This window comes from Hydra vulgaris, chromosome 12 (assembly GCF_038396675.1).
Source record: "Hydra vulgaris chromosome 12, alternate assembly HydraT2T_AEP".
In the NCBI taxonomy this organism is placed as follows: domain Eukaryota; kingdom Metazoa; phylum Cnidaria; class Hydrozoa; order Anthoathecata; family Hydridae; genus Hydra; species Hydra vulgaris.
The window spans coordinates 63,644,321-63,655,559 of NC_088931.1; the positions used below are offsets into that span (position 1 = coordinate 63,644,321).

The 11,239-nt window shown below is 27.0% G+C and overlaps 1 protein-coding gene across 1 annotated transcript in view; it reads right to left on the reverse strand.

The window, feature by feature from the left end:
• Nucleotides 1–11,239, reverse strand: part of LOC100199265 (zinc metalloproteinase nas-14) — a 30,892-nt gene that overhangs the window by 468 nt on the left and 19,185 nt on the right. Inside the window, exons 5-8 of the mRNA XM_065814072.1 lie at nt 10,796–10,866; nt 9,058–9,162; nt 7,945–7,996; nt 991–1,156 (exon numbers count right to left, since the gene is read on the reverse strand). Of these exons, the coding sequence (XP_065670144.1) occupies nt 991–1,156; nt 7,945–7,996; nt 9,058–9,162; nt 10,796–10,866 (394 nt within the window). The remainder of the gene's footprint in view (nt 1–990; nt 1,157–7,944; nt 7,997–9,057; nt 9,163–10,795; nt 10,867–11,239) is intronic.

Sequence of the window (11,239 nt, forward strand, 5' to 3'; positions counted from 1 at the left end):
AGATTCTTTACATATGCGCCATACTATTTTACAAGACTTTAAAATAAAGATTTTTAATAAAAAATCCGCTTTTTAAATGAGGTATAAATACAAATTTTTATACTATTTTTACTAGTTTTTTAATTTTATCATTTAACTTTTGGTTTAGAACTTTTATAATTAGTATCAAAATTCCCCCTATTTATATATTGAACTCAAAGACGGATCCAAGGTTATTTGTGCACGAGATAGCATTGAAAAAAAAACCCGAGTGACATTTACAAAATTTAAAACTTTTGCATAAAAACTTTTGCATTATGTAAAATAAATATTTGTTCCAAGGTTTTTGTGTCTGGTAAGTACTCAATGAAACAGAAGAAAGGCTCCTCTATCTTCCTGTAGAAGTAACAAGTTTTTTTTAAAAAAAAGATTTTTATAATTTTATATAAAAATTCACGGACAAGTTTAAATTTTATAAAAAACTTTGTTGGCGTTTAAAAAGACAAATAATATATTAAAAAATTTTTGGCCGTAAACTTTATACGTTTATCTTTTTTTTTAAAGAAAATTCTTTTTAATAAAAGTTAAAATACATTTAAATTTTTTATTTTGTTTTAAGGTACTCCAGTCTTGTTACAGAGGCTACTCACATAGTAGAGCTCCCCACATCGTAGCATTTAATAAAGAAGTCTTGCGCTACATTTTGTGCAGATCTCATTTTTCAATCAAAATGGACATTAAACCTCTTACCTTTTGATTTAAGTCTGCATTGGTTTACTCTAAGTCTGTACTAATCTACTCTCAGCTGCAATTAGGAACTAATTATTGTGAAAAAAACAATTTTTTGCTATCTGATATTTCAAAGCACACTTGCTTTAGACTGATGTCTTGAGCGGATATAAAAAAAGTTAAATCTCAAACACTAAAAAACTTCCATCCAACCTTAATCAAAGAAACTTAATACTAGACTAGAAACCTAAATATAAGATGATAGAAGTATGAATATCTCACCTGGAAAGCTGCGTTTAACTTTGCTGCATCTAGCTTACTTAATCCATCGCGTTGACCTAATTTTTGATCTTGGTAAATAATGTTGTTTGGTTTAATTGTATTAAGGTTTTGTGGATCTTTGGAAAACCAGTTAATAGGAGGATGCATGATACTTTCATAATCATATCTAGTAAAATTAATTAAATTAATTATTTAAAAAAGCATTAATCAATAGTTACTAACCTTATTTCAATTTAAACAGATAAATATATTCTGTATTTTAAACTAGGTATATGCTTGATTGTTTTTTTGTTCAAAATATAGGATGATCTTTTTAAAATGTCAATTGCATTCGCAACATATCCTATGTTTATCTTTTCAACTACAAAAATTTTCAACTAAAACAAAAATTTTTAACTAAAATTAAGTTAACGCTGTTGAGCGGAATTGATCTAAAGACTCAGAAAGTTGTTCTTTAGATTCACAATTAGGGGTAATAAAAAAAGTTTTGAAAAATATATTACAAAAAAGAAAGGCTTTTTTAAACATTATAAAAACTTGATGCATTAAAATTTATAGCATCTAAAGCTCTTGTTTGGACATAATACGCTGACAAAATCATGCTAATTCCAAATAAAAGAATTCAAATAGCTTATAAATCGCCTTAACTACACCGAGCAGGCTCTAAAATATCTCGAGCAAGAGATTAGTGATTAGCTACCGTCTCGCTAGTCCCGCAGCAGCTAAAAATCCCGCAGCAACTTTTGAGCTGAAAATCCCACAAAATTTTATTTTCATTTTTAGTTTTTTGTTACCTAAAAGAATAGTTAGTCTTTTAAACATTTATATAAACATTATTATTTTTATATTTTATATAAACATTATAGCTATAAAGCAAACAACTACATTGCTACGATGTATAGTTAATATTAATCAATTTTTCGGGTAGCATCGAATTTTCTGCATACAGCTTTTAGCATAAGAAAAATCACCCTGATGTTTCTATTGCAGTATTATTTGATTTTTCAGTTAATGCAACCTATATCCATTCTGTTACTGCTAACCTGGGGTCGTTAGTTCAAAGAAATTTAATTAAAAAAGCTGTTATAAGTCATTATATAACGGTTTTCCGCATAAAATAAAAACACTTAAATGTTTTATATTCTTTTACACCCAACATTTACATTTTACTGAGCAATAAGTGAAGTGTAGGACTTTTTTAAAATTAATAGTCACTCAAGTTTACTAAAAAGCTTCAGCAAAATAAAATAATATAAAAATCATTAACAATTAGCTGAAAAAAATTTAAAAGAAATCAAGCCATGATGATATCTTTTTCTGTTGAAAATCTTATCTTTTAGTTATGCACTTTCGAATTCAAGTTTAAACTTGCATAAACTAAATGGTTGTTGAAATTCTAATTTTGTAATCTAAGTTGTTATCTCCAGGTGACTGAAAAAAGTTTGAAATTCAAAACTACAATCAAGTGACGGTGCCTATAATTAGTGCAAAATCGTTAAAAATCATTAGATGAAAAAAATAATAATAATAAACAAGATATAGTCTTTAATTTTTGTCTGAATTATTATTATTTTGAAGATAATAAATATAGCTCATTTTCTTTCTCAAAGGTGTCTGATTATGTAACTTTTGTGGCAAATGCTTACTAAAATGCATGAAATTTGCCAACATACCATAGGTTGGCGAATTTCGTATCGACGTTGTTCTTCTCATATTTTTAAGCCAATTTTTTTTTAAGAATAGAGTTTTCGAATAGAATTCAAACTATAGGAAATAGAATTCAAACTATAGGAAAGGCCGGTGCTAGTTGTAACGTTTTTCTATCTTTTCTATTTTTTTGGGATGGCAAAGAATTACTTTGCCAGCCGATATCAGCCATGGTGTAGATGTGTGTGGGTTTGTTGTTGCGACAACCAACAAGTATTACTTTGCGCTTTTTAACGTTGAAGTACATAAGCCAGTTGTGCAACCAATTTACAGCGCTTTCAAAGCCTGTTTATAGACTTTCATAATCAGAGGAAGATTAGTTGATATTTATAACTCATATAATCTTTGCTATCATTGGCGTATAATTTGGTATGGTTACTGGTGGTAAGTCATTAACAAAGAGCAAAAGTAGCGATGTTTCAAGAATTCTTGAGGGGCGCCACTTTTCATCCTTTTCCATTCGGACGTTTGATCTTTGGTGATTACTCCTTGTTGTATGTTGGCGAGCCAAGCAATGATCCAATTTAATAGCTGGCTCCAAATGCCATAAGTATTAAGGTTATGAAGAAGTTGCTTGTGTGGTACTGAGTCAAATGTTTTGACAAAGTTTATGTCAACGAGGTGTCCACGGTATACTCTCTCTGTGAGAGTCTAGCAAGATTCTATTAGGTTTGTTAGGCAGCTTTTGTTATATACAAATTTAGACTTTAGAATTAGAGCTTTTACCGAAAAACGTTTTCTTTAAAAACACTCATCATCAACTTGCACAGGACAGAGTGATAGACACTGACCTATAGTTGCAAGCTTTGAGCTTGTTTCTATTTTAGATAATTAGCGTGATATTGGATTTGCTCCAGAGATCTAAAACATTCCCAGTTTCGAAGGAACGTCTAAAAATAAATGCAAGAGGTGTTGTGAGTGTGCTATTTTAGATAAACGAATTTTGCTAGCTGTAAATGGGGTTGTTATATTATATCTTTAACAAAAATTTTTATGTTTATGATTATAATTCTTAACTATTTTTTATTTTCAAATATATACGCCCTTAAAGAAAATATCATTTTAGTTTTAATAAAATTTTTACATGTTCATTATTAGCGGTATTCGACGACAAGACCGGTCTTTTACGAGTCCTCGTGTTTTATTTTTTATTTACAATCTTTATTTTTAAGTTTTAATATGTTTTTAAATTTTATAACGAAATTTTCTTTTAAGTATAAATAACACAAATAAAAGAAAAAAAATCAAGATATAAAGACAGTCAGTCGACATGCGGTAAACTTTAGAGCGTAAACAAACTTAAACAACCAAGTTGAGTTTGCGATCAATCAATGTACCCTGAAATCAAGAACATTCATCAAAAGTTTTAAAATGTTTCAAACAATATAAAGACCTAAGCTATTTCACATTATTTTTAAGTTGTTGGTAATTTAGCAAACAAATAATGGCTAAACTAAATTTCTTAGGCAAAACTCGCGTCTAAAAAGTATTTTTTAAATGTCAAGCGATTGTAACGACCTACATATACGTGTAAACTGCATTATAATTGCGTATATGTATACAGTTATCGTGTTAAGTAAATTAAGTAGGCAAACTCCTTGTTTGCTTACTTAATTTACTAAAAAGATTTATTAGTAGATTTGTTATACTGGCATATTTAAAACAAAAACTGTATTTTCAACTGCATTTTTGCCATGGCAGTACTTATCACAATAAATAATGAGGACGCAATTAAAAAAAGTAACTCTAATTGACATTTACTGCCACAAAAAAAGAATTAAAATATTTCAATATGATACTTTTAAATGTTGGATTTTAATGATTCAACTAGGACTACAATGATACTAACTCATTAAAATACAAAATTTCTACAGACGTGGAAAGCCGGAACATGAGCATCTACCACATTTTTGCTACAACATTTTTCAAAAACTTTTAAAAAGTGCACATTCGGATTATTGTTTTTATGATGTGCAATCTGTTCTTTCTTTTCAGTCCAGGTAAATTGAATTGGTTAGTTTTGAATTTTTAATAAACGCCTAACCCACAAAATATTTAGCTTGGTATGCAACACAATGCACACCTTAAAACAAGGCAGTCTTTTGTGTTGGTGTTTATCGTAAGTTTGATTCTTCTGAGTAAATAGTCTGTTGTAACTAGTAATAAATCAAACTTTTTTTTTTCCTATTTTTATGGTGATTATGGTGCATCAAAAGTTTCTTACAGTTTAATTACAGAGCACCGCAAAAGAGCTTTTAACTAGGAAGTTCACGCATCGTTCCTAAGCAACGTTGCAAATGTGGTCAGATCTACCATCGAACGTTGAACCTCTAGGTTCTAAAGTAAGCGCTCTAACCACTTTGCGATGGCTGTTGCCATGGCTGTTCATTATGTTCAAAATTCGATTAGTCGTAGAATATTTAGTAAGTTTTTACATACACCTGCTGTATTGTCTCTTGCTGGCAAGATCATTAGATTCTGGAACATTATTCTCAACATGAAGGAACTGAAATTCTTTGTTTTTTTCATTGCCAAATTATTATTGAGTAAATAGGTATCCATCTTTCCTTATTTTTTTAGGAGAAAAACCCCTATAATGTATATCAAGTGAAAAAATATCCTCTAATGAATTTAACAAAGCACTGACGATATTACTAGCATTGTAGAATTACACGTCATTGAATTATAAGAAAACACTTATTTTATTTAATATCATCTTCTTTTGAACGCAGTGCCTTTTCTAATATGTTAAAAATTGCTTAAGTTAATCCTGTTTATAAAAATGGAGATTGTAATAACGATGATAACACAACTTTTTTTATAATCATGGTATTTGAAACCGATGTTTGGAACAATCAATACTAAACTCGAAAACTTCAATTTATGGCTCAGAGAAACTATCCTTAAACTTTAAAAAAACTTTTATTTCATAAAACAAGTCAACCGATGTCTCTACCGTTAAAAATTCCAGAGTTGCTCATTACCAACATAACAATAAATCCAGAAAAGTATGCAAAGTTTCTTTGTGTCAATAGACAAAAGTTTATCACGGAGAAATTATATTGGGCACATTGAATCAAAAATATCATCTGCAACAGGTATTTTATATGAATCTTGCCCACTTCGTGTTTTCTATTCAAAAAAAACAATTTTGGTCCAAGTCATAGTCATCTCACACATATGCTAATATACTTTAGTCCAAGTCATAGTCATCTCACACATATGCTAATATAGTGTGAGCTAATAGAAACAAAAATTAAACAAACTAGAAAGCAAAACCATGCTTGCAGTTGTACCCAATCTATTGAAATTTAAGTAATGTAATCATTATCTAACTAGAATGAACAATCTTTCTAATGTGATGAAAAGTATAGAAACTTCATATTCATGTTCAAATAAAACTAATATGCCATTCAATTCGTATTTAGACATAATTTCGTCACCAATTTTCCAAGTTATAACTAGCGATTAAGTAGTTTCCGTAACTACGGAAAACTTTTGATATTAAAAACTAAAACCCGGTATTCTGAAATTTCAATTATTTCTCCAGAACCTAGAACATAGAAAAACTTAAAAAATCAAAAATTAAAAGACTTAAATAGAATATCGTCGTTTCAACGGCAAGCAAAATTGTTTGTAAAAAAGATGGCAATTAATTAAATAAAATTTTTGCAAAATTGTTTGTAAAAAAGATGGCAATAAATGAAATAAAACTTTTGCAAAATTGTTTGTAAAAAAGATGGCAATAAATGAAATAAAACTTTTGCAAAATTGTTTGTAAAAAAGAAATAAATGAAAAAAAACTAATAATAACACAAAAACAAAAAAAATAAAACAAAAAAATACTAACTAAAAAAAAACAAACATTAATAACAGTATTTTTACTAAACTTTTTACATTGACATAGATATATGTCAAGTGGCACTGTTTAGGGAATCTGCGAAATGTTTTCTGAACTTTTATACCCAAAAATACTAAATCTTTATTGATGTCCTTTTTATAGGTATTATGATTTAGAGAATTTATAATTAACGTTTGTATAAAAATTTTATTAATGTATTTTTATCAATCTAATTACCCTTTACTAAGGCTTATAAGGACCATTGAGGATGTGTAAGAATAATATTAATAACTTATAAAATATTCAGATTTCATTTAATAAAATGGTATACTTACATCTAGAAATGAATAATCTTACATAGTAATCAAAAAAATTTGTAAATTAATTCATATTGTGTTTTAGAAAACAACAATATGAACACCACCTAACAAGTTTGTTAGGTGGGCCTTAATACCCTCTGGAATTTTATAATAAAAAAAGACGATAATATAGTCTTTCATTTTTTCTATTGTTCATATTGAGTCTGTTTTTTGCCTTTATGATGTTTTTTTTGTTTTTTTTTGTGAAGTTATTAAGGTGCTCCAAGAAGTCCTTACGGTCTTATCACAGAGCCGGCGTCGAACCTCGGATCTTTGGGTTCTAACCCAGAACCCTAACCACTGCGCCACAGCTTCGTTAAATGCGGCATGTATGTATGTATGTATGTATGTATGTATGTATGTATGTATGTATGTATGCATGTATGTATGATTGTATGTATGTATCTATGTATGTATGCTTGTAATGTGTGTGTGTATATATATATATATATATATATATATATATATATATATATATATATATATATATATATATATATATATATATATATATATATATATATATATATATATATATATTTAAGCATATATTTGTCACAAACATGATAGTAATAAAGAATGAAATAGTTAATAAACAAAAAAATGTTGCATTAAAAAAGTTCTTTATGCTTATTTAGTTTTTCTAATTCATTAACATCCAATGCCGGTGCATTGGATGTTAAAAACTTTGAAACTCTATCTGTTGCCGCAACAGGATCAATTTATAAATTTTATACATTCTAAAAGTGTGCAAAATTATAAACTAATTCAGATGCGGCAAGAGAGTGAATTACAAATGCTGGTGCATCGAGTGTTAATAAGTATGAAGAACCATATAAAATACTTTTATGACATTATTTGACTTTTTCCCCTTTTTTTTTTAATTAATTTTCTAGTTTAAGGGGGGAATTTAAGTTCAATAATACCAGGCACCTAAAATATCGACTTTTTAATTAACATATTCTCAATGTGGGATTATTTATGCATTATTGCATATAGAATAAAATACAAAAAGTTTTTTTCTATTATCTAAAAACATTTACTCACGGCAAGTCATCTCCAATAAGATGAGCATACTTTTCAAAGTTCTTCATCATACCTTTAAAAATAATAATATAATTTAATTTAAAAATAATAATATAATAATATAATTTAATAAATGCAGTAGAAATTAAAGAGAGCAAAATTAATAAGAGCAGTAGAAATTAAAGAAAAAGCAGTGTACAGAACAAGAAGAAAAAAATGTAACAAAAAACACGACACAAAATTCGGTAATACGAATTGGACAGTTACTCATACCAAATTGATTAACCGTGATAATGCAGATACGTGCTGCGTGATATATTCTGCGTGATAAACGCAGAATAATAAAATGTACAATTAAATTTTTGATAATAGCAAATACTCGACGACAGAAGTTGCACCATTAAAAAATAGATATTAATGTAATCTTGGTGGAACCATGTTAAGGTTATACTATTGGATTTTATTCATTTTCATGCTGTATGGTTTCTTTTTTTTATTATTTAATCTTACCTTACGTTTATCTTTGTTTGAATTTTGTGATTTTTAAATTAAAATTAAAAACTAATAATGACAAGGAATGTTTTAAAAAGTCCTTTAAAAGTTGGGCTCTGTAGATCAACTGGTGACACAAAAGCAAGCACGACTTTTGTGAATTAAAAAAAGGACTAATGAAAAATTGTACTTATAATTACCTGTAATTTGGGTAAATAAATTTTCTCAAAAATTTAAGTTCATTTTTTTTCAGTCTAGTTTGTCTGAAAAATATTATAACTCAATTTATTCAAGATTGATCCAGACTTTATGTAACCAGTTGTTGAGTATAAAAGTATTATTATTTTAATTTAGACAATTTTTTATGTTTAGATTTTCATTTATTTTTTTTATTTTTACTTATGATTCTTAATCTATAAAAAAATTACTCAATGTTAAATTGTTAAATCTTGAATTCTCCGGATATTTCTTCCTCCGGACACTTTTTTAGGACACCCTAAATATTCTCAACATGTTTGAGCTAAATCTGCTAACAAACTGTGTACATTTATTTTTTATTTTAAGAATGACACTTTTTATGTAAAAGCAACGTACACACACACACATTCACACACATATCTATATATATAAAGAAAGTTTTACCATCTTTTATATTTGTGATATTAATGCTTATGTAACTATCGCGATCTGGTCGAGTGTGTTCGTGCATCATTCCAAGAGTATGAAGAATCTCATGCAACATAGTACCTAAATAATTTTTAATTGATTTTATATGTACCTAATAAAATACAAGTTTAAAATCATATTGATTAAATATAATCATATTGTATTAAATCAATAACAAAGAACAACGCAAATAAATATAAAAATTACTAAATTGCTACTAAGATAACAATAAATTAACATAATACCATTAACTAAAAAATAATACGTGGCACTTTTTAAAAAGCTTTTAAATCAATCCCTTCCCTATTTGGCATTTAATCATATTTTAAGAAATCGCAAAAATCCAATCAAACATGACAATAATAATTAAAAACGATCACTTATTTAAATGGTACATAAAACAAAATAACTAACATAACAATAACACTTTGGATAAAACTTATAGTCAACAAACCCGTATGCTGAAAAGGAAATAAGGAGGAAATTAATAAAATTGGTGGTACCAGAAAATTTTAAGAAAAATATTTAGCGGTCACAGTTATAATTTTATTCGAAGTATTTAACTTCATTTTATTAGTAATATTAAATTGTTTATTGTTATTGTTATTGTCATATTTATTATTATATTTTATTTCATATAATATTTTTATATTTATTGTTAGTATAATATTATTGTTTTATTATATTATTATTATATTTGTATTAATAATTGAGTATTTTAAAAATTCTTATAGAATGTGTACTTTATAGGAATCTATGGGTCTGTTTTAATTGATAAAAGGAAAAAGAAAAAAAAAATAAAATAAAATGAAAAAAAAACTTTAAATGTTAAACTTTTAAATTAAAAAAAACTTATTAAAAAAACTTATTTTTTAATTTTTTGTAAACTGTTGTACATAGATTACGTGTTGTAATAAATCACGTCTTTGCTAAAAAAAGAACTAAAAAGGAAAGAAAAAAATGTAAAAAAAAAAGAACATGATCTTTTTAAATACGGTTAATAAAACGTAAACAAACAAAAAAAAACTCAACCTGTAGTCAATCTATATATTTTTTTTTAAATTAAGAGTTTCTACTGTCTATGAAGTGTATTTTTCAGAAGTTGAATAGTTTTTTAAGTTTTTTTAAACCCTACTCCTTCCACCCACCCATCTTTTCTGCTCTCCCCTCACCCTCTCTCCAATCCTCTTTTTTTCCTTCATTTTTAACAAAAGCAAAAAAGAGAAAAAAACATTAAAAAACATGCCTGGGTAAGGTAAATAGTAATAAAAAATAATGTAAATATTATTTAATATGAAACTGACAGTTAACGAATAACTAACATTTCACGCTAAAATAACATTTACACTACAGGAAAGCTAAAGTAACACATTAATACATTATACGACCTGGTTAGCAAAGAGTATTGGTACATTATTGTTTACAATATGTAAACTATATAAAAAATATTGCGCCTGTATATTCTTCTACTTGGACAGTCGCTCACATATTAGTATTACTGATAGAAAACTGACTAAACAAGGTTAACATACTGATATTAGCTGATAGAATAAGTAACTATTGCAAACATAATAACTAATTAGAACGAACTGTAATAACAAATTCAACGTTGTAAACAAAAAAGTATTTATTACTCCTCATTAACTTATAAATGAAAAATTTTTATTGACTTTTCTTTTATTAGAATAAAATATGAAAAAAGTAATAATGAGACCTTTGTAGCAAGTTCGTATAGTTATCAAAATCTTTTGCTCACCAGGCTCCACACCTATATCTGCAAGTGCACTAAAAAGATATACAATATAAGGATATTTATTAGATATAAACGCCAACATTAAAAAAATTTATTAAAAAAAGGTATTTTTAAAATCTTGTATTTTACGTTTTTAGTTTTATTTATACATATGATATTAAATCTATTAAATTAATGGATAATATCAAATAGATGACATCAAAGTTTATAAGTTCTGTCACTTTTCCACAAACTAATCATTAAAGCATAATTATGACAATCATCTCATTTTATTCAATTCTAATAAAACTAAACTAAAATAAACTGGATTATGTTTTTTTATCCTTTAGTTATTGATAATTTAGTCTAATATACTTAGTTAATTTTTATTGAAGAAGAGATAAAAACAGCTCTAAAACCATTGAA